The 22,370-nt window shown below is 64.4% G+C and overlaps 1 protein-coding gene across 7 annotated transcripts; it reads right to left on the bottom strand.

Moving 5' to 3' along the window:
• Positions 1–1,212: 1,212 nt before the first annotated feature.
• On the bottom strand, positions 1,213–22,334 carry SLC15A4 (solute carrier family 15 member 4). 7 transcript variants are annotated; one of them, XR_016227141.1, is made up of 8 exons: positions 21,651–22,290; positions 14,029–14,324; positions 10,970–11,080; positions 10,583–10,660; positions 10,175–10,343; positions 5,423–5,578; positions 4,705–4,863; positions 1,213–2,241 (listed from the first exon to the last, which is right to left on the bottom strand). XR_016227141.1 is itself a non-coding variant. In XM_051835606.3 (8 exons), the coding sequence occupies exons 1-8, from the start codon at positions 22,215–22,217 to the stop codon at positions 2,093–2,095; spliced, it is 1,743 nt and encodes a 580-aa protein (XP_051691566.3). In that variant the 5' UTR covers positions 22,218–22,272; the 3' UTR covers positions 1,213–2,092. The 7 variants fall into 7 exon arrangements, 3 of the variants coding, with proteins under 3 accessions (XP_051691566.3, XP_089179348.1, XP_089179347.1); XM_051835606.3 differs by having other exon boundaries at positions 10,970–11,138; positions 21,651–22,272; XR_016227143.1 differs by lacking the exon at positions 10,970–11,080.
• Positions 22,335–22,370: the final 36 nt, after the last annotated feature.

Genomic DNA, 22,370 nt, shown 5'->3' with positions numbered 1-22,370 from the left:
TAACTCCTGACAGGCCGTGCGGCCTGCTGGGGTTTCTCAGCTCTAGGGATGCAGGATGTGTGTGTCCAGGATGGAGGGAAAGTCAGGTCTTGGAGAGGGAATGGGGTGACCAATCCAGCTGGTCCCCAGGCCCATCTGCTGAGCGCGGACAACCTGGGGCTCGGCCCCCCCAGTTCATGTTCCTGACACAGGGTTCCGCTCACATCCGCGTCTGCCCCGGGAAGCGCACGCAGGCACTAGCAGCAGCAGACATTTCAGGGCTGGATCTGGGGAATCTATGTGTTGGCTACTGGCACGCTGGACTGGGAGCGAGCCACCTCCGTCTCTGCGTGGGAGGCACCGGAGTCCGTGACCGCGCCCGTTCCCGCGGGATGCAGACTGCTGGGCACAGTCCCCACATGCTGGGTGCCACCCTCCAGCGACGAGGAGGCACCAAACCCTCCTTAAAGATGCATTACTTATTTGGACGGCAGAGTTAGAGACAGAGAGGTCTTCCGTCTGCTGGCTCACCCCCTACATGGCCCAACAGCAGGGCGGGGCCCGGCCTCCCCTGGCGCTTGTAAGCCAGGTGACAGGTGGCAGGTGGCAGCAGCTGGCCCATGTGAGACTCAGGCTTCAGCTCCCCAGCCCCAAGGCTGCAGGTGGGGCTGAGTGGCAGCTGCAAGGTCAGGCAGCCCCCCGACACCCGGGAGTGGGGGGCCAGGAGCAGGTGGCACTACCGAGGACTCCCAGCACCCACTGACCGGCAAGGTGGCTCTGACTACACAGTCAGCCCCTCCACGACCGCTCGGGTGGGCTCGGTGCCGCGTGGCGGGGAGGGCGCAGGCCCTGGGGTGGCCACCTCTCCCAGAAACCCTGCTTCCCGAGCACCCTGGTCGGCGAGGTTTCACGCGGAACGCAGCCCGCAGCCAGGGCTCGAGCCATGCCTCCGCCCTCCCCTTGTCAACCCAGACTCACGGCCGCGCTGCTCCGTGGGAGATGCAGGGACACGGCGCGTCATGGCCCCGCCCCGTGGCTGACCCCGCGCCCGGGGCCCGGATGCTCTGGCTGCGCGCGCCTCGGCGCCGAGCGTCTGTGGGAAGGAGCTAGAATTGGACGATTCGTGGATCCCCAGTTCCGGAACCTGCACTCCCGACGTGGAATCCCCTGATATCCACGTGTAAACAACCGAAGGGTCGAGTGAGCAAATCATCCAAAGAACTGGTCCCCGGGGCAAGCTCGAGACGCTTTTATCAAAGTGATTCCAAAAATACAGCAACACATTCACAACCAGGAGTTCAACGGAGACCCCAGACAGACGTCAGGTACCAACAGCTCAGGTCAATGTCACACACCGTTACTCTGGGTGACGTCACTTCCAGTCTAAACAGTGTCTTCCGTCCAGCCACGCTCGGCCAGCCGTCTCTACTAGGAGATGAAGCCATGTGCGAGAACTGCCTGCGGAGCCCCCCTCAGCCCTGCGGCGCCTGGGGAGACAGGAGGGGCCCCCGACACCAATGCGGCGCCCGGGGAGACAGGAGGGGCCCCCAATACCCGTGCAGCGCCCACAGTGCAGACAGGAGGGCCCCAATGCCTGTGCAGTGCCCTCAGTGCAGACAGAGGAGTCCGACATCCACGCGGTGCCCACGGTGGAGACAGGCTGGTCTTCCGGAGTGCCTGGCGCACATTCCAACGCAAGGAAAAGTTAGTGGCGCAGAGCGGAGCCCCGAATGGCACACGCAGCTCTGTGGCTGGCGGGGAGCACGGGCCCGGCCCTCCGTGAGATCCAAGCGGTGCTGACCACACGTGGAGCTCCAGAGACCCCCACCCAGCGTCAGCAGACGTCATTACTTGGCAGACACAGCACAGGTTCAGGCTGCTGACGAGGACACACAGGCTCAGCAGCGGCCTGTGTGTTGAGAAGCAGTCCCGTAGCCCCGCTCAGCCTGCGGGGGCCGGGGCACAGGGAGGCACTCACCCCACCCAGGAGCATGCGAACCTGGGGGAAGCGGGACACGCGGGGCACCTGGGCCACACCCCACTGTCCTCGGGCGCCCCCAGGCCGTCACGGACGCCTCGGTCGGTGCAGTCTGCCGCTGGCGGCCCGGCTGCGTCAGGCCCTGGCGCTGGCGACCGTGCCGCTGGCTCTGGCTCGCTGGCGGTCGTACCTCACGGACACGAGGAGGAAGAGCAGCAGCGTGGCCCCCTGCACGGCGGCCAGCAGGAAGAAGTAGTAGTTCAGGTGGCAGCCGTTGATGTTGCCTGCGGGGGAGCGAGAGCAGGCGCGTGAGCGGCACCGCGGCGGCACCAAACCCCCGAGGACCCCCCTGGGGTGGAGGAGGGTGTGGGAGGGGAGGAGGGCGGCCCCCACGGCCCCCAGGGCTGAAGAGGTGAGACCAGCAAAGCGGCAGCAGCGAGGCCGCCAGCAGCCGCGCTGGGCAGGACAGGAGTCACCCGTCTCCTTCCAGCCGTGCCGGTGAGCCGACGGGCAGGGAGGGGGCGGCCACGCCGGGCCCAGGGCACGACCTGTGACCCTCTGCGCCTCTTGGCAGCCCCAGGACGCGGCCACGCCGTCACCGACATGCAGGGCAGGCAGGGAGCCCGCGTCTGCTCTTCAGGGGTCCCCCAACAGCCCAGGTGTGGCGGCCTCAGGCTGACGTGGTGAGCACACCTGCACCGTTCCCAGACCCCGCGGAGGCCTTGAGTGGGTTAGGTCCCAGGAACGCCTGGGGGCCGAGCGGGGCCACGGAGGGAGAGGGCGCAGTGGGCAGGCCACCATGCAGACGGCCTGGGGTGAGCACTCAGTGGGGAAGAGGCGGGGCATCTGCAAGGCGCGGCCAGCAGGGCGCTGCTGTAGCCCCCGTCTCTCCACAAGCACCGGCCCTGGCCACACAGCCTCTGGGCAGACACAGGAGCTCTTACACCTGACGCAGCTGGGGACTGGCTGGCACCCCTGCCGGGGGGCGAGCTCACAGAGCCAAGGCCAGTCTCTGGGGTAACAGCTCCACGCCCTCCGGCCTGGCCTGCTTCAAAAGGACTCTCCAGCGAGCTCAGGTAGGAACAGAGACTTCTTCTGGACACCAGCTTGTCCGGCAGCTGCCCGCCTTCCCCTGTCGGGGTGACGGCACAACCCCTTCCTGCGTCTCGGGGCTGGAGAGTCCCTGACCACGCCCTGAATTCCCACCAGACTGAGGCCTGCTTCCCTCAGGGTGCCGTGAGCTACCACGTCCAGGCTGTCCTGGCACTGGGGGAGACGTGGCCCATGTCCCACGGCCATCTTTGCTTCCAGTGTCAGCAGCTGACACCTCCGGGAAAAGGCCATCACCAGGGCGTCGGTGATGTCGCGAAATACAAACAGCTCCAACAAGTGTCACTTAAAACATCCAAACGCAACGCTGGCCGGCCGAGTAGATGGTCAGTGTGGTCACTTCTGCGGGGTGACAGCGTCAGAGCCTGCGCAGGAGGCACGCCCTGCACTGCCCTGCCCTGCCAGGCCGACTCGGCCGGGACCATGCGGGGTGCTCGGAGACAGCCGGCACCTGCGCCTCTGCACACAGCGGGAGGACAGGGCCCGCGAGAGAGGCGTCCACGTCCACACCTGGTGCACGCCAGTGCTCAGGCTGGACACGGCACGGACGTCCTCTGGTGCCACAAGGACCCAGGACAGCACCCAGAAACGAGAAACACGCCCAGGCAAAGCTCAGGCTGGCGCTGACTCGGGGGAGACGGCCACAGCAGCGCAGGAGATGGGTGGGGGTGCCCCCTGGGGCGGGGTGACCGAGAACAACCCCCGAGGAAGGCTCTGGAATCCCTGTGGGCTTCACGGGGACCCGCATCCCATGCACACCCGAGCTCAGTGCGCGGCCGGCAGCAGAGTGAGTTCCGACTGGAAGGGAAGTGACAATGGGGGGGACAATGGGGGGCTGCTGGGACTTGGGCAGAGAAGGCCCTGGCCATGGCGACCTGGGGCTTCCCGGTGAGAACCAGCCACCTCACTTCACCCACGCAGGAACACGGAGGCAGCACAAGCCGTGGGGAGCAGGCACGGCACACAGGAGCCTCCCCAGACTGTCCCGGGGGCGGGGCTGCCTGTGGCGCCTCTCAGTGGCCTCTGGCCACGTTCCGGCCTTTGTTCCCCCAGGCAGCCAGCGGCTGCTCCTTAGGGCCCCAGGCGCTCCTGGGGTGGGCGCTCCAGCCCAGCCTGGTCGCGGCCGCGGGACTCGCAGTCTGCACGGAGGCCCTGAGCCTCACCACACCCTCACGGTGTCCAGGACTCCAGCCAAGGACAACCGGCCCCGCGCGAACGCTGCACTGCTACACGGCGAGAGGGCGGCTGCGTTGGAGCTAGAACAAAGCAGCAGCCTGCGCGCCTGGCTCCCCCGGGCAGCTCCCAGGACCTGGCGGGGCAGTCGGGTCTCTGGCGGACAGCGTCCAACCCCTAAGCACCCTCACAGGACGTAATCGAAAAGCCCACCAGGCCTGCCCACGCGGAACACAACTCGCTGCCCAGCCGCGTGCTGCCAGGAAAAGCAACGCTGGACAAAGGCTGTGACCCACGTCCGCCGGCTCAGACGGCCTGGGGCCGAGGGCCTAAGGGAGCACAGGGTGGGGGCAGGTGGGCGGGAGAGCCAGCCCCTGGGGTCGTGAGACCAGACACGCACTCATCTCCAGCTGCTGTGCGCGTGGCGGCCATGAACTGGGGCTCCTGTGGGCCGCGGCTCTTACCGAAGTCCGTGTGGTTGCTCATCCATCCGATGGCCTTGACGGACACCAGCGCCAGCAGCCCTGAGCCCACAAAGGAGCCGACGCCAGAGAAGAAGAAGAAGAGCCCCATGATGGCGCTCTGCATGGACTTGGGGGCGGCCGAGTAGGCGAACTCAAGACCTGTGGAGACAGAGGGGCGGCCATGACGGCACTGTGGGCACGCCTGCCGCCACCCTGGCCACCCACAGACCCACGAGGGGCACCAGCCCCGGCTGCTCGGGGGATGGGGGCCCCCAGCGAGGGGCTCGCTCTCCCAAACATGCCCTGAGACCCTCACCCAGTTCCCTGCTCGGGACGCAGGGTCTCCTGGCCCCGCCCACAAACCCCCTCCTGTCTCAGCAGCAGGGAGCCGGCCCGCAAGGACACGCTGGAAGAATCAGATCCGCGTCTACACAGACGTGCGGGGCCTGGCTGCGGGGACGCAGGCTCAGCCGCCACGTCCTTTCTCCGCGCTCTCCGCGGCACCTTGGGGCAGTTAAGGAGCTTCCAGTGTCTGGGGGAATTCTGTTTCTGCATCAAGAAAGGAGAGCCTTGGCCCACACAGCACTCGCGTTCTAAACCACAAGAGGTCTCCGCCACTGCTGTCTGGGTGGACTGCAGCGTCCGCGGAAGACATGGCGGCGCCCACGGCCACGCCCACAGCCATCAGGCTGGCCCCGTGGCGGCCCCGCAGCCTCACCTGCTATGCTGGCGAATATCTCGCTGACCCCGATCAGCACGTACTGTGGCACCTGCCACCAGATGGGCAGGTCGGCCGCGTGGTACACCACGTTGCCGATGGTCTGGTTGATGGTCTTCTCCTTGACCAGGTCCAGTCTTTTACTTTCCAGAATTCCTGGAATTCAGAAGTCGGTCAGTACGGAGTTTATTTGCTGTGTCTGAAAGCCACGTGCAAGGACGAGGTTCACAGCCGCTTCCCCAGAGACCCTGAGCGCGGCTCCCGGCCCTGCTGCGCCTCTCTGGGTCTTACAGGAATCTCGCCAGGTCTCCAGCACACTTGCTTCTCTGCAGAAATGGGCAGGGGAGGCGCGGCCGCCCTCCTGCGCAGGGCCGGCTCAGTCCGCTGATTCATCACCGTTAAATCACAACAGGCCACAACCAAGCCGGCTTCCCGCCCGGGACGTGGCCTCCGCCACACCGAGCCGGGCCTCAGCGCCTCACCAGCTCGCGCGTGCGCACGTGCGCTCGTTTCCTAAATGTGCAGATTTACTAGAAAGGCAGACAGACTCACAGACGTCGCTCGTCCCCGAATGCCTCAGACAGCCAGGGCAGGGCCCGGAGCCGGGCCCCCCAGCCTGGTCTCCCACGTGGGTGGCAGGGGCCCGGAGCCAGGCACCCCAGCCTGGTCTCCCACGTGGGTGGCAGGGGCCCGGAGCCGGGCACCCCAGCCTGGTCTCCCACGTGGGTGGCAGGGGCCCAGCTCCGGGCACCCTGCTGCCTCGCAGGGTGCCCATCAGCAGGAGGCAGAGCTGGGGCTGAAACCCGGGCGCCCGGGTGTGGGCTGGGCAACCGTCGCAAGGAAGAGACCCGAGATGCAGCACACACGATGCACAGGCATCCGCGGAGAAGCACTGAGAATGCTCCTTTTAAAACCCGAGTACGAAGGACCAGGACGCGCGTGCCAGGGACAGAAGCACCTGAGCCTGTGCCCAACCACCTCCAGCTGCCACGAACAGGCAAAGGGGAGCCGGGGCGGATGGAGCAGGGGCCACCAGCCAACGCCAGCAACACTGGCCACACCTCCCGGGAAGCGGGCAGGGGACCGCAGCCCACCCGAGCGTGACGGACGGCACTCAGGGCTCAGGGGGCACCGAGGGGCCGTGCACAGGGCCAGTCTTCCTCCTGGACAGGCAGGTGCAGCACAACACTGCACACCCACGGGGCGACCGCTGTGGCCTGCAGGCGACCCCTAGCCCCGTCTGGGAGCAGAGGCTGAGGCTGACCCAACGCCCTGCTCAGAGCAAAGGGGAGAGTGTCCGGGACAGAGCGTGTGTGGGGTGGGGTGGGGGGTGACAGAGCCTCTGGCTACCGGCCCCGCCCCAGCAAAAAGTGGTCCAGGTTTGGACAGAGCTCTGGGCCTGCGGGGCCTGAGGGCGCTGGCTGAGGGACAGAATGAGAAAGGGCAGGGAGACCCTGCAGCCAGGAGCCGGCAGAGCCGGCATGGACAGGCCACCGTGAGAAGCCAGGAGAGGGGAGGGGACAGTGCAGGCCCCCGGGGACACGGGACCACCCACAGAAGCAGGGGCGTGAAACCCTCACAGCCACACTCACGGACACAAACACCGCGCGGGAAAACCCACGCTGCAGGCATCAGCACAGATGCGGGCCCAGTCCTGGGAGAAGCCAAAGACTGCAAAGCCCAACAAAACCAAAGACCACAGAAGACCCACGGAGAGAGCAGAACACAGAGGGCCTGACTCAGGCAGGACCGACAGGGCCCAGGGGCGTGGCCTCAGAGCCACACGGGGCTGAGTCTCACAGAGCCACATGGGGGCAGGGACCAGCAGACGAAGATCTGTCTCTACCTTTTTCTCTGTAACTTTCAAATAACTAAATAAATCTTAAACAGAAAGGAACTCCCATAAATCTCTTGAGAAAATGGACAAGAAAGGAAAGAGCAGACCACAGCGCAGGCGTCTGACGGCCTCCCGAGGCCCCTAGCCCACGCTGGCACAGGCTCCCTGAGGAGGGGCACCTGCAGCTCCCTCTGTCATCTGCACTCTGGCCCTCCCTCCACCATGACAACACGTGCAACTCTTATTATGCGTGGGTCAGGTTCTGTATCAGGCTCAAATCAGCTTACACAGGACTCTGCTTTGACAAAACCACAAAAGATGCACATGTATGTGGAGGCGTGTGCAGACACACACACACACACACACTCTCTCTCTCTCTCTCTCTCTCCAGGGAGACGGCCCCCACCTAACCCTTCGTACTGGAGGCACACGCGCAGCTCTGAAGGCGACCAAGAACACACCTCAGTTCTTCCCACGCTCACCTGGGCCCGGGCCTGCCCACGTGTACCTGAGGCCCCCTGGGGAAAAGCTGCCCCCTAGGCACTGCCTACACAGGAGCCTGGTTTATTACAGGTGCAGGTGGCCAGTGCAGGTAAAACTGTTTCTACTACAATGTTCCTTTCAAATAATGAGTTCAGGTTTCTACTCAAAGCCATCGACCTTCCTAAATTCCTAAAAGACATTCACTTAGAGCCGGTGAGGCTGGGAGACGCAGGCCACTGACAACATGAAGCTCACGTCTGGGTTCGGGGCCTTCCCACTTGGCACAGACCAACACCCACAGACCACGTGCTGTCGGTTCTACACAGCTGGCCTGGGCATGGCTCTTCACAGCTGCGGTGGTCCATGGCTGAGGTCACGGCCTCCCCACAGCCAGCCACAGTCACCACGGCGAGCAGCACCCAGGAGACCGGAGGTGGTGGCTTGACTCCAGGCCATGCCACACTGGGCCACCCAGAGCCTCGCAGGCACCTCTCAGAGGTGGAACCGGCCCCCACACAGACACACAGAGAAGCCCTGCAATGCCGCATGCGGCTCTCAGGACAGCCACAGAAGTGACTCAGCCACGAAGAATCTGCTAGAAACGCGCTGGGGAAACGAGGACATCTCTTACCCACTGCGAGAGAAAAGGCCCCCCCTTGCCACCCAGAAGGGCAGAGCAGCTGCCAGCAGTGCAGAGCCCCAGGGCGGGCGCCGTGGGGAAGCAGCACAGACAGACGGCACCGCTGGGTGCCTGCCCCCCCGGGCCCCCCGACGCTGCTCCTCTAATCCCCCCAGTTCTGCAAGGCAAGCTGAGTTACAAAGGAAGCACACACATCCGGACAGGACCTCGCTTTAATTACGCCTGATCAAAGAAACACAACGGCCTTCCAGACAGCCATCTCGAGGGCCGGCCTTCCCAAGCCTAGGGACAGTCCTCAGACCTCCGGACAGCAGACGGCCACGTGTGCTGGGCACGAGCAGACGACGGCTCGGAAAGGCGCACCGTCCACGACACGAGCCCGCTTCACGGCCAAGGCCTCCAGCTGCCGACCTGGGACACCGGCTCTCCTCTCCTCGTGTGCAACGCAACTACTGTATGTGAACAAGGGAAACGTTCCAACGCAAGCCGAGAAAGTTGGCCCCACCTCAGCTTCATCAGCAAGACAGACCACTAATACTGCAGCATGAAGACCCGTGACAACAGCGGAGCCCCTCGGAATGACAGCTCCTCTGCCAGCGTGTGGACCTGGTTTCTTAATTTGAAGGGCAGAGAGAACGAGACAGAGAAAGGTCTTCCATCCACTCTTCAGTCCCCAAATGCCTGCCACAGGCAGGGCGGGCCAGGTCTCAACCGAGGGTTCCCACGTGGCAGGCAGGGACCCAAGCACCTGGCATCACCCGCTGCCTCCCAGGGTGCCCAGCGCCAGGAAGCTCATCAGAGCGGAGCAGCTGGAACTTAACCCGCACTTAGACCCCCTAGACCAGGGGACGCGGTATCCCCGGCAGTCTGCACCGAACACCAGCAGCTTTTGGGGAAGGAGGAATACCGCCCACAAGCCTCTAGCAATCGGAAGGGATCTTTCTCCCCAGGAAATGCACACAAAATTCTATGTGCATTTTTGCCATGGCGCCCCCTCCTGGAGAAGTCCCGAGCACAGCCACAGCGCAGTCAGAGGGCAGAGACCCCCCCCCGAGACCCACCCAGAGGGCAGAGACCCTCCTGAGACCCACCCAGAGGGCAGAGACCCTCCTGAGACCCACCCAGAGGGCAGAGACCCTCCCAGAGACCCACCCAGAGGGCAGAGACCCTCCCCGAGACCCACCCAGAGGGCAGAGACACTCCTGAGACCCACCCAGAGGGCAGAGACGCTGCCCGAGACCCACCCAGAGGGCAGAGACCCTCCTGAGACCCACCCAGAGGGCAGAGACCCTGCCCGAGACCCACCCAGAGGGCAGAGATCCTGCCCGAGACCCACCCAGAGGGCAGAGACCCTCCCCGAGACCCACCCAGAGGGCAGAGACCCTGCCCGAGACCCACCCAGAGGGCAGAGACCCTCCTGAGACCCACCCAGAGGGCAGAGACCCTCCCCGAGACCCACCCAGAGGGCAGAGACCCTGCCTGAGACCCACCCAGAGGGCAGAGATCCTGCCCGAGACCCACCCAGAGGGCAGAGACCCTGCCCGAGACCCACCCAGAGGGCAGAGATCCTCCCGAGACCCACCCAGAGGGCAGAGACCCTCCCCGAGACCCACCCAGAGGGCAGAGATCCTCCCGACACCCACCCAGGCCTCGCTGTTGGGGGCACCTCTGGGCTTTCCTTCTGGAAGACGACGGGGGCCCGCTATGCACACCGAGTGCTAACTCCGGGCAAGAGCGTGGCCCTAGACCGGGAGCTGCTCTCCCCACAGGCAGGCGACAGCGGGGGCCTCACCGGCGGCGAAGGCGGAGCACATGACGAAGAACATGCCCACGGCGATCCTCTTCAGCGAGGAGGGCAGCAGGCCGTGCCTGCGCAGCACCGGGTCCACCAGGCGGTCCTTGAGCGGGATGAGCAGCAGGATGAGCAGCGCGTCGAACATGGTGAGCCAGGCGGCCGGGAACTGCGGGACACACGGGCACGCACGTCACCCCCACGCGGCACCCGGCACCACGCGGCTCCGCGTCGGCCTCTGTGTTTCTAGGCGCAGGGAGCACCCGGCACACACGCTCATGACCACTTGGCTGACGTCCGTCAATCTGGCCCGAGTGACAGGACCAAAGGACAATGTCCCCTACAGCTCACGCCGCGCTGGGGTGCGCCACGAGCCCCTGGGCGGGCAGAGCCGGGGCCCGCGCTTACCGTGTGGTGGGCGGTGGTGATACTCGAGATTTCTGGAATCCTCAAGTGAAGGCTCTGCAAGACATACGTTGTCTGCATCTGGGGACAAGACGCAGCCTCAGTGCGGTGGCCCGGCGCACCCACCCCCGGCGGTCAGGTCTGCACAGACCGTAAACGCCCCCACGGCAGTTCAGAACCAGAAACAACCTGCCAGCTACCCGGTGAGACTTTTAAGTCAACGAGGCCGGGAAACCGGGAGCACATCGTCTCCTTCTCGGTTAGGAAGGCTTTCAGAATTCTTAAAGCAGCCAAGGCGAGTGCGAGACCCCGGAGACGGGCGAGGGGAGGACTCGGGCGGGGCGCGGCTGCGCGGGAGGTGAGGGAGGAGGCCTGGCGGTCAGCACTCACTTGGAAATACACTGTCCAGTAAGGGATCAAGGCCAAGAACACAGGGACAGTCTTGACCAGCGCCTTCACATCTTCCACTTTGTCTTCTGTGAACGGCCCCCCGTGAGACATCTTACATGAATCAAACAGACTTTGTTTAGAAGAGTGCTGAAAGACTCCAAGGCCTTCACTTTGGGAAATAAAATGAAGGAATTAGTTTTCTGCCGACCCAGCAAGCCCGTACTGGTAACAAACTCAGCCAGGAGGTGGGAGACCAGCTCTCTGCCCTCCGTCCACCCTCACGCACCCTAGAACTGACTGCACACACCAGCGCAGACGCCCAGATCCTGCCTACACAGCGAGACACCCTCAGCTGCTGGTCCTGGGCACCGCGGCGGTTGTGCCTGCCCCGGGCCTGCAAATGACCCCGTGGCTGACAACGCCGGCGACACGGCGGGGTTCAAATCTGGGAACAACTGCGCTGGGTCCTTAGTTACTCTATCAAATACCAATGCTGTTTGTTAAATAACCGGAGCTGCTTTACTTTAAAAGCAGTCCTGGGTGTGCCTGAGGAAGGGCTCTGTGCTGGGGTGGGGGGAGGCCCAGGTGCCCACTCACTCACCCAGACCACTGCCCAGGAGGCTGTAGGGCCTGCTGCACCTGGGTGAGGGGGCTGCGGGACCCCCTGCCCTCCCCCACCCACACTGGCCACAGCCCCTCGGGTGTTCCCAGCTCTCAGTCTGGGGCTGCCTGGTGGTGTAAGACGGGCAGGCGGTGTCAGATACCCCCAGGATCTTGCTCAACCCAGACGCTCTACAGAGGAACCTGCACAGAAACGCCTGCACCTGCACCTGCTCGGGCAGCACCACCTCGACCGCTTCCCGCCCAGGACCCACACGCAAACACCGGCTTTCCAGTCCCTGGCCCTGCGTCCCCGTGCTGTGCTGACCTTTGACCTATGAAGCGGACACTTTCAATCTGCACTTTCCGAGAGGAGGGCGTACAACACCTAAAATCTACAGTGCAGTATTCCAGCCACATGAACGGGACAGGGTCTGGTACCCACCACCCACCTGCCCGCGCAGGGGTACAGGAGCACGTTCAGAGACCGTGGAGTCTGGTAGGGAACCAGCCAGCACGCTCGAGCCCACTCGCCCTGAAGCAATGACCTCTGCTTTCCAGAAGGGAGATTCCGAGTCCACAGGCACCCAGCAGGGTCCGCCACACGAACCACTCGCTTCTCTGAGGATGCTCGATGCAAGTCACTCACACAGCGTGAACGCCCAGCCCACGCCACCGTCCCAGGGGCACAGGGTGCACAGGGACCTGCCGCTCCCTGCCGTGACAGCTCACTGCACAAGTCGCATACAGGAGCCAGCACTCCGCACACACCCAGCTGCGTCCTCGGGGAATGGGCCGTCCGCTCTCTCAAGCTCTCCACGGCGGGGGAGACGGTGAGCAAGGAGCCTTCAGAACACGTGGACCCAGGCACCTGAGCCCTCGCCCAGCGCCAGGGCTCCGCCCACGGCCTGCAGCCTCACCAGGAGCCCGTGAGATGGCTCCTTCTCTCCGTACACCAAGGCCACCAGCTGACTCGCAGCAAGAACAATGTTTGAGCGCCCCTGGCCGCCGGCTTCCACAAGCCAAGCCTCTCGTGTTCACTTCTGCCCAAAACCACTTCTGCAAACAAAGCCGAAGGGAGAGTAACACCAGGCCCCTGCCTGGCCGCGTGGCCTGGAAACCCCGAGGTGTGCAGGAAGAAGCGCTGCCGCGCCACAGGAGCCACCGGGCGGACACGGCTGCGTGCGGATGACGGGCGTTTCACCCACGCAGCGGACATCTGGGACACGAAGTCTGTTTCCATCCCATGGAAACGAGGCCATGGGCAGGCCCTCGCCTCGGGGTGAGCACGCGCCCGTCCTCCACTCGAGTCCTGGATCCTCGCCCGACCCCAGCTTCCCGCCAGTGCGTGCCCTGGGAGACGACGGCGGGCAACCCGAGCACGGCAGGGTTGGGGCCCGGGCTCCCCACGGTGGCATCTGGGGGTGAGCTCACAGACTGGAGCTCTCTCGGCCTGCCTCCCGCTCCCTCTCCAACCACACGACTAACAAAAAAGGCCACGGCAAAGCTTGGCGTCACCGAGCGGTGCTGCCTCAGCTTCAGCTCATCCTCAGTGTGGCCCCAGGCTCTGTGGGGGCCACGGTGACCCGGCAGCACGCCTGTGTGCGGGAGAGAGGCCGTGCTCCAAGAGCCACTGTGGGCAGGTCCAGACCTGCCTGGGAGGACGCCGGCCGTTCACCACCGCGCCACGGCACAGGACGACAACCCCTGCGGAACAGGCCAGCAGCAACAGGGTGAGCTGCCCTCAGAGACAGGAGGCCCCAGAGGCCGCGTGACGGGCAGCATCCTGAGGTGGACCCAGACATCCCTCAGGGCTGACCACAAACAGCCTCTGTCCCCAACGCCGCAGCACACAGAGCTGCCCAGCGAGACGGGGGTGGGGGAGGGGTGACCACAGCAGGCCACACAGAGCTGCAGTGAGATGGGGGCAGGGGTCCAACTGACCACACCAGGTCACAGCTCAGCAAAGAGCCCCCCCAGGAACTGCTGTGGCCTGGCAGGTGCCCGTGGCAGGCTGTGGGAGACCTGCAGGGGCTGCCAGGACACAGGGCCTTCTGTCTCCAGACCCCGGCTCACAGGGCGTGAGCTGCCAGACCCGGAAAGTCCCACATGAACAGGGATGACTCTTCACTGTGTCACGTTCAAAAACTCTGCTACTGTGGCCCCCGAGAAGGGAGCCGAGCTGGACAGCAATGGCCAGGTTATTCAAACGCACCCAGAGCACAGACACACGCCAGGCTCGCCCCTGCCCCTCCACACCCTCTGTCCAACCTGCCACCACGCGGCCTGGCCAGGAAGTGCACGTGAGGTTAAAAGCCCAAACGGGGACTCTGAAGTGGGGCCGCCTGCACAGCCCAGGAGGGAGGCGGCAGCCGGGGCCCACACAAGCCCGCAGCGAGTGCCCACGAGCACGGGCGGCGCCTCACAGAGTGAGCCCGAGCCAAGGACCAGGTACTCACCCGCTGCTCGAGCGCTCTCGCCGCCGCCTGCGGGAGCAGCAGGTGTAGATCAGGATCCTGAACATGTCGGTGAAGGCGCTGCCGTCAGGCGGTTTGGTGACGAAGACGCTCTGGCCGCAGAGGAAGACCACAAGGGCCACGCCCACGCAGGTGGTGGGGATCAGGTAGCCGGCGACAAAGCTCACGTTCTGCTGGATGTAGGCAATGCCTCCCAAGGAGACGATGGCACCCAGATTAATGCTCCAATAGAACCAATTGAAAAACCTCCTCGTGGCTTCTGGGCCTCGGTCCTTAACCTAAAACAACGGGGGAGGAGAAGACAGCTGAGAACCGGTGCCAGAATGCAGCAAACGCGACTTTCGCCGTGTGCACGGCCCTGCAGAAATGCAACACTGTCCAAATGGGAGAGCGTTCCGGGGTCTCCCAACAGAAAGCAGCGGCCGGGAGCTATGCTAATCCCACAACCCCGGGAGTCTGACAAACCACGGGGACCACTGCCTCAGAGCCACCTGGACTGGCTGGAGAGCGCTCGTCTCGGGCCTGGGCCCAGCACTTGCCAAGTGGCTTCCCCCGACGGGCAGGTCCAGAACCGCCACTCGGGGCGCCATGCCCTCCTGAGGGGAGTGGGAGGGGCGCCAGGCACAGTCCCCGAGAGGAACGCTGCCAGCATGGCACACACCCACGGCCCAGAGATCCCGGCCGTCTGATGGGAAGAGGAAGCGAAAGTGTGGGCTGTCTGCAGCCACCAGAGGCCGTCAGGCACCCAGGGGTTCCTGGAAGGCCCAGGTCACCGACCCCGGCTCAGGCCCTCCAGGAGTCCTATGTCGGAACGGACCCTGGGCCAGCCACGCCATCTCCAGCAGAGCCTGCTTCGTGAAAGACTGGTGCCAGGTCTCCTGCAGACCGTCTGGCCGGGGCCCTGGGAACGTGGCCCAGCTCAGCGAGACGTCACAGGACTGCGGACTCCGGGTTCAGTAACAGCCGCAGGGCAGCCTCCTCACGGGGCACCAAGTTGTAAACGGGGCAAGACCACCAGTGCGAGACTCAACAGGCCTCCGTTACTACTACTTCACACGGTATTTTAAGTTTTATTTTTTTGAGATTAAAGGTACAAAATACATTCTCAGAATGTTTTGGGGGACCGGCATTGTGGTGCCGCCTGAGAAGCCAGCATCCCATACAGGCACCAGTTAGCTCACGTCCCGGCTGCTCCATTTCCAATCCAGCTCTCAGCTATGGCCTAGGAAGGCAGTGGAAGATGCCCAGGTCCTTGGACTCCTGCACCCGCGTAGGAGACCAGATGAAGCTCCTGGCTTTGGCCTGGCCCAGCCCTGGCTTGAGGCCATTTGGGTGTGAACCAGCGGATGAAAGATCTTTCTTTCTGTATCTCCCTCTAACTCTTTCAAATAAATAAGTAAACCCTTTTTTTTAAGCCCCAATGAGTAAGCACAGCCACTGTGCTGGCAAGAAACACGTCTGAATCAATGATACAGCCACAACCGTCTCAGATGGCAAATCTGAGTTTTCAATAAACCGCACGCTCTTGTGGCTGCGTCTTCCTGCATCCGCGGCAGTGCTGAGCAAACGCGGTCGCCGCCAGCGAGCGAGCAGACTGCACGGAGAACTCCTACCCTCCAGAGCCCAGCAAGGGCTCTGCCGTGGGCTGCCACGGCCAAAGGTCAGGAGACAGTGCGCACCAGCACTCCGGCCGCCCTCGACTGACCAGCAAGGAGAGATTACAAGAGCACGAAACCCGAAGTGTGACACACAGGTCACTGCTTTGACGAGCGAGGGGGAGGCCGTGAGCACGGGGCACAGGCTGAATCAGAGCTGACCCATCAGCCACTGACGTGCTGGGCCCAGCTCGCACCTTCACACCAAGCATCAGACACAGCCCCCGCTGGACTCCGCTGGCCGGTCCCAGGAACAAGCCATCTTCCAAGGCCTAGCCAAGCACAGGCCAGCCAGCGGGGTCACAGACGGGAAGTCGGCTGGTGGGCAGGGCCCCTGGCAGCCCCACGCCTCTCCTCTGCACAGCTGCCACCCGTCCTGGACGGCGTCAACAGGCTTTGCCCGTGACCGAGCAGTGGACAGCTCCACAGCCAGCCTGCGGGAGACCAGCCATGAGCAGACCCGTGTGCAGCCAGGGAAACAGGCGGTCGGCTCAGAACACTTCAAGTTCCCCGGCGTGCGATCTGTTTCCGTCCCTTTCCATGCACGGCAAGGAGGTCTCCGTCTCAAACACTCAATCCACACGGCCCTCACAAAGCGGCCCCGGCTCCCGGCAGAGCAGACCCCCGCACTTCCAAAGCCGCCTGGGCCTCCTTCCCCGAACTGCAGAGCACGCCAGAGGTTCCCCGCGCTGGAGAGGTGACAGGACCCTCGAAAGGCAGACCGTCCAGCCGCAAGGGCAGGGCAGGGCGGACCCTCCCCGCGCTCCCTGGAGGAAGCAGAGCAGGCTCCACACGAGGCCTCTCTACGGGGCAGCCCTCGGGGACAAGGCCTGGCCTGCACACGCACCCTGGCCGGGGGAGCTCACTTTCCCCCACACGCCCTCTCGCCGACGGTGATTCACGTGCCCCAGATCGCAGATGTGGTCAGCGGTCCTCAGTGTCCAAAGCCGTGCAACTGTCCACTTCCACAGGACTGCATCCCACCTACAGGAAGCCCTGCACCCTGCACCGTCACCCCACACCCTCCAGGCTCCTGCCACCACCAGGACATTCCAGGAACCGCAATCAGACAAGGGAGACATTGTGCCTGGCATCCTTGTCTGTCTCCCAGGACAGACGTCGCACTGTGTGGGTGCCCTCTGTGTACCCACCCACGCCCCAGCTGGCCCACAGCCCCTCCCTCTGTGTACCCACCCACGCCCAGCTGGCCCACAGCCCCTCCCTCTGTGTACCCATCACCCACGCCCAGCTGGCCCACAGCCCCCCCCTCTGTGTACCCATCACCCACACCCAGCTGGCTCACAGCCCCCACCTCTGTGTACCCATCACCCACGCCCAGCTGGCCCACAGCCCCCCCCTCTGTGTACCCACCCACGCCCAGCTGGCCCACAGCCCCCCCCTCTGTGTACCCATCACCCACACCCAGCTGGCCCACAGCCCCCCCTCTGTGTACCCATCACTCACGCCCAGCTGGCCGACAGCCCCTCCCTCTGTGTACCCATCACCCACGCCCAGCTGGCCCACAGCCCCCCCTCTGTGTACCCACCCACGCCCAGCTGGCCCACAGCCCCCCCTCTGTGTACCCATCATCCACACCCAGCTGGCCCACAGCCCCCCCTCTGTGTACCCATCACCCACGCCCAGCTGGCCCACAGCCCCTCCCTCTGCATCCAGATCCTAGCTGGCCGACAGCCCCATGTTGAAATATTCCAAACTCACAGAAAAGTCGAAAGAATAAAAAAAGTGCATTTCTACACTCCTCACTTACATTCCTAGCTCTTCACCTGTAAGTAAAATGCTTCTGGCTAAACTACTTGAAGACACGTCGCATCAAGATAGTTCTAGGCAAGATCAAATCAGGAATCCCCTCACGGCAAGCGCCTCCCTCTCTGACAATGCCGTCACACTACAAACCTAGAATCAGTGTCACTGACTGATCTACAGTCAACCACACTACAAACCTAGAATCGGTGTCACTGACTGATCTACAGTCAACCACACTACAAACCTAGAATCGGTGTCACTGACTGATCGATCTACAGCCGTCACACTACAAACCTAGAATCAGTGTCACTGACTGATCTACAGTCAACCACACTACAAACCTAGAATCAGTGTCACTGACTGATCTACAGTCAACCACACTACAAACCTAGAATCAGTGTCACTGACTGATCTACAGCCGTCACACTACAAACCTAGAATCGGTGTCACTGACTGATCTACAGTCAACCACACCACAAACCTAGAATCGGTGTCACTGACTGATCTACAGTCAACCACACTACAAACCTAGAATCGGTGTCACTGACTGATCTACAGTCGAACCACCCAAGCTCCTACAAGCAAAGGCTTCAAGGCAATGGGTGGGCTAAGCCTCTGCCTGCAGTGCCGGCATCCCACACGGGTGCCAATTCAAGCCCCGGCTGCTCCACATCCACACAAGCTCTCTGCTGCGGCCTGGGAAAGCAGTGGAGGACGGCCCAAGTCCTTGGGCCCCCGCACCTGCGTGGGAGACTCGGAAGGAGCTCCTGGCTCCTGGCTTCAGATCAGCCCAGCTCCGGCCATTGCAGCCATTTGGAGAGTGAACCAGCGGATGGAAGACCCTTCTCTCCTCTGTAACTCTCTCAAATAAAATCTTTAAAAAAAAAAAAAAAAACGAAACAGCGGGGGTGCAACGCTGTCGCACACCGTGAGTGGCAGCCACGTCTCCGCCTGCACACCCAGGAGGGCTCCGGCCGGTGACCCTGAAGCAGCACGGCTCCTGTCCACAGCCGAAGACAGACCACGAGCGAACATCCTGTCGGGTTTCAACGTCACCATGAAGGGAGCGTTCGTGCACTACCCTACAAACAGGACCCCTGCTCTGTTATCAGGAAGACGGACGACCCCAGGGACCCAAGCTGGCTGTGCTGGGCGCTCCCTGTGAAACGAGTAAAGGAAGCTCACAGCAGGGGCTGTAGACAACCGCTGACGTCACACGTCTGGTGTAGCCAGCTCTGTGACAGATGGAGGACTGTGTTCCTAGCCCTGGGCCTTGGCTGCTGATCAGAGAGTGAGCGAGCCAATGGCACCCGAGACCGGGCCCGTCCAACTACATGGACCACAGCAGAACATGCGCACGTCCCGCCTGGCTGGGTGCTGCGCCTCGCTGGACCACATCACCCACGGGACGAGAACATGCCTCCTCTCTGTGCCTCCGTCAACTCCTCTGAGAGACTCCCGGGAGGTTCAAAGGAGGTCGGGGAGGGAAAGGACATGCAGTGTACAAAGAACACAGTGCAGGACGCAGTACAAAACTGTTACTTCGGCCGGCGCCATGGCTCATTAGGCTAATCCTCCGCCTGCGGTGCCGGCACCCTGGGTTCTAGTCCCGGTTGCCCCTCTTCCAGGCCAGCTCTCTGCTGTGGCCCCCGGGAAGGCAGTGGAGGATGGCCCAGGTGCTTGGGCCCTGCACCCGCGTGAGACACCAGGAGGAAGCACCTGGCTCCTGGCTTCGGACTGGCGCAGCACCGGCCATAGCAGCCATTTGGGGGGTGAACCAACAGAAGGAAGACCTTTCTGTCTCTCTCTCTCTCTCACTGTCTAACTCTGCCTGTCAAAGAAAAAAAAAAGAAAAAGAAAAACTGTTATTTCTCAAATCATTATGCGTCTCCTGGAGCCGGCATTGTGGCATAGCAGGCTAAGGCATTGGTTCACACCCTGGCTGCTCCACTTCTGATCCAGCTCCCTGCTAATGTACCTGCAAAAGTGCCCTAGGACAGCCCAAGTACTTGGGCCCCTGCACCATGTAGGAGACACAAATGAAGCTCCTGGCTCCTGGTTTTGGCCTGGCCCAGGGCTGGCCACCGTGGCCATTTGAGGAATGAACCAGCAGACGGAGATCTGTCTCTCCCCCTCTCTGTGTAACTCTGCCTTTCAAAAATAAACAAACCTTTTTAAAGTGTGTAAGAAAACAGCTAAAATTCCAGGAGGCACTTGTGAACCCTGGTCGGTCGGGTCCCAGCTGTGCGACTCCAGGCAAACGATTAGGCTGCCAAGCCTGCCTCTTCACCTGTACGACGGCACCAACCACGCGGCCAGCACAGTGTCTGTGCACCGTGACCCCGGAGGCCCCCAGCTGCCACCCACGCCCTTCCCCACCTTGCGGTCCAGGCCTGTGGCACCTGGTAGACTCCCCCGCCACGCTCCCTACCCGGCCCATCCTCACAGCTCCGGGACCCAGGCTGCCCCACGCAGGGCCAGGAGCCGACGCCTCAGGTTCTGGCCTCTCCCACCTCCCAGTTCCCTGTCTGGTGGGGCAGCAATGGGCAGGTCCTGTTCCCTGGAGCTTGAGTTCTGTGTAACGTTCAACTGTCGGAATTCACGCTACGCGGCTGCAGCCATTTAAAAGAAACATCTGGTCTGTGGGTCCCCACAAACAGGAAGCAGCAGCAGAGGCCGCTGGCGGCCTGCGCAAGCCCGGAAAGCCTGCCCACAGTGTCCCGCACACACCCCTCGGGGGCAGCCCTGCCCACCTGCCCCTGCTTCCCGCGATTTTCTGGAAGGATCCAGCTTAGACACCTGCTGGCTGAGGGCAGAGCTGGGTGCTGTCACACGCGCTGCTCGGCCTCTCCCATGACCCTCACCCCAGGCCCCCTCTAAAGCAGCCAAGACCTGCGTGTGTGTCCCCACCGCGCGCGGCCAGCGCCAGGGCCGCTGCACTCTCGCGCCCCTCGAATCCGGACCTGCTAGCCTTCGGTCCCCTCCAAGAACAGGAAGTCCCTTCTGTTTAAAGCCACAACCCCGACAGGACGCATCACTGCCCCGCTCCCATCACACCTGGCCCTACCGCCTTGGCCCTCCTGCTGGTGGGCCTCCCCAGGGGCAGGGCGCCCGCTCTCCTTGGGCGCCGTCCAGGGGACCTGGGATAGGGATAGGGATAGGGGTGCGTGCGGGTGGGCGGGGCGCGTGGCCTCCAGCTCTGGGGCTTCTTCCCCGCACCCACGCTCCCCGCAGGCAGAGCGCACGCTCTCCTTGGGTGCTGTCCAGGGGACCTGGAACAGGGGTGCGTGCGGGTGGGCGGGGCGCGAGGCCTCCAGCTCTGGGGCTTCTTCCCCGTGCCCGCTCTCCCTTCGGTCCCGTCCCGGGGACCTGGGATAGGGATAGGGATAGGGGTGCGTGCGGGTGGGCGGGGCGCGTGGCCTCCAGCTCTGGGGCTTCTTCCCCGCACCCACGCCCCCCGCAGGCAGAGCGCCTGCTCTCCCTTGGGCGCCGTCCAGGGGACCTGGGATAGGGATAGGGATAGGGGTGCGTGCGGGTGGGCGGGGCGCGTGGCCTCCAGCTCTGGGCTTCTTCCCCGCGCCCACGCCCCCCGCAGGCAGAGCGCCCGCTCTCCCTTGGGTGCTGTCCAGGGGACCTGGGATAGGGGTGCGTGCGGGTGGGCGGGGCGCGTGGCCTCCAGCTCTGGGCTTCTTCCCCGCGCCCACGCCCCCCGCAGGCAGAGCGCCCGCTCTCCTTGGGTGCTGTCCAGGGGACCTGGGATAGGGATAGGGGTGCGTGCGGGTGGGCGGGGCGCGTGGCCTCCAGCTCTGGGCTTCTTCCCCGCGCCCACGCCCCCCGCAGGCAGAGCGCCCGCTCTCCCTTGGGTGCTGTCCAGGGGACCTGGGATAGGGGTGCGTGCGGGTGGGCGGGGCGCGTGGCCTCCAGCTCTGGGCTTCTTCCCCGCGCCCACGCCCCCCGCAGGCAGAGCGCCCGCTCTCCTTGGGTGCTGTCCAGGGGACCTGGGATAGGGGTGCGTGCGGGTGGGCGGGGCGCGTGGCCTCCAGCTCTGGGGCTTCTTCCCCGCGCCCGCTTTCCCTTCGGTCCCGTCCCGGGGACCTGGGGCAGGGGCAGGTGGGCGGGGCGTGCAGCTCCCGGCTCCAGAGGCCCGAAGGAGCTGCGCCCAGGTGCGGGGGGCGCGCGGCTCACCTGGTCGGCGCCGAACGGCGTGATGTTGGCCTTGACCGTGGCCACGCCCAGGCCCACGAGCGCCAGCCCCGCGAAGGTGGCGGGCGCGCAGCGGCGCGCGGGGCCGTCGGCGTCGGCGAAGGCGGCGCTGCCGTTGGCCGCGGGCGCCGAGTCGTTGCGCGGCAGCGCCGGGCGCGGGGCCCCGCAGAGCGCGGCGCGCGTGGCGGGCGCGGCCAGCAGCGGGAAGGCCAGCATGCCCAGCAGGTAGAGCGCCAGGCTGAGCCCGATGGCGCGCGCCCGGCCGAGCCGCGCGTCGGCCAGCCAGCCGCCGAAGGGCGAGCCCAGGTAGGTGAGGCCCATGAAGAGCAGCAGCGCCTGGCTGGCCTGCGCGCCCTCCCAGCCGAACGGCGCGCCGTTGAGGAACAGCACCAGGTTGGCCGTGACGCCGTAGAAGGCGGCGCGCTCCAGCAGCTCGGTCAGCAGCACGGCCCCGCACGCCGCGCGCCGCCCCGCGAACGCGCCGCCCGCCGCCCGCCGCGCGCCCAGCAGCGGCGCCCGCTCGGCCGCGCCGCCCCCCGCGCCCTCCATGGCCGCCCGGCGGCTCCCCGGAAGCCGCGGTGGACGCCGCCGCCGCCGCCGCCGCCCTTCTCGCGAGACCGCGCGGCCCCGCGCGGCCGCATTGGGCGCGCCCGCCGCCGCTCAGCCGCCTCGCCCGCCGCCACTTCCGGTCCCACCCCGGAA

The sequence above is a fragment of the Oryctolagus cuniculus genome, chromosome 21 (assembly GCF_051225735.1).
Source record: "Oryctolagus cuniculus isolate XC-2025 breed Fujian yellow rabbit chromosome 21, ASM5122573v1, whole genome shotgun sequence".
Lineage (NCBI taxonomy): Eukaryota > Metazoa > Chordata > Mammalia > Lagomorpha > Leporidae > Oryctolagus > Oryctolagus cuniculus.
The sequence above is the reverse complement of the archived record's forward strand: the minus strand, read 5'-3'. Positions and strand labels throughout refer to the sequence as shown.

Coding starts and splice junctions, on each gene's coding strand:
- SLC15A4 (XM_051835606.3), bottom strand. CDS start 22,217: ATGGAGGGCGCGGGGGGCGGCGCGGCCGAGCGGGCGCCGCTGCTGGGC. Junction 11,139..14,028: donor CGAGAGCGCTCGAGCAGCGG/GTGAGTACCTGG, acceptor TATTTCCCAAAG/TGAAGGCCTTGGAGTCTTTC. Junction 5,579..10,174: donor GTGCTCCGCCTTCGCCGCCG/GTGAGGCCCCCG, acceptor TCTGAATTCCAG/GAATTCTGGAAAGTAAAAGA.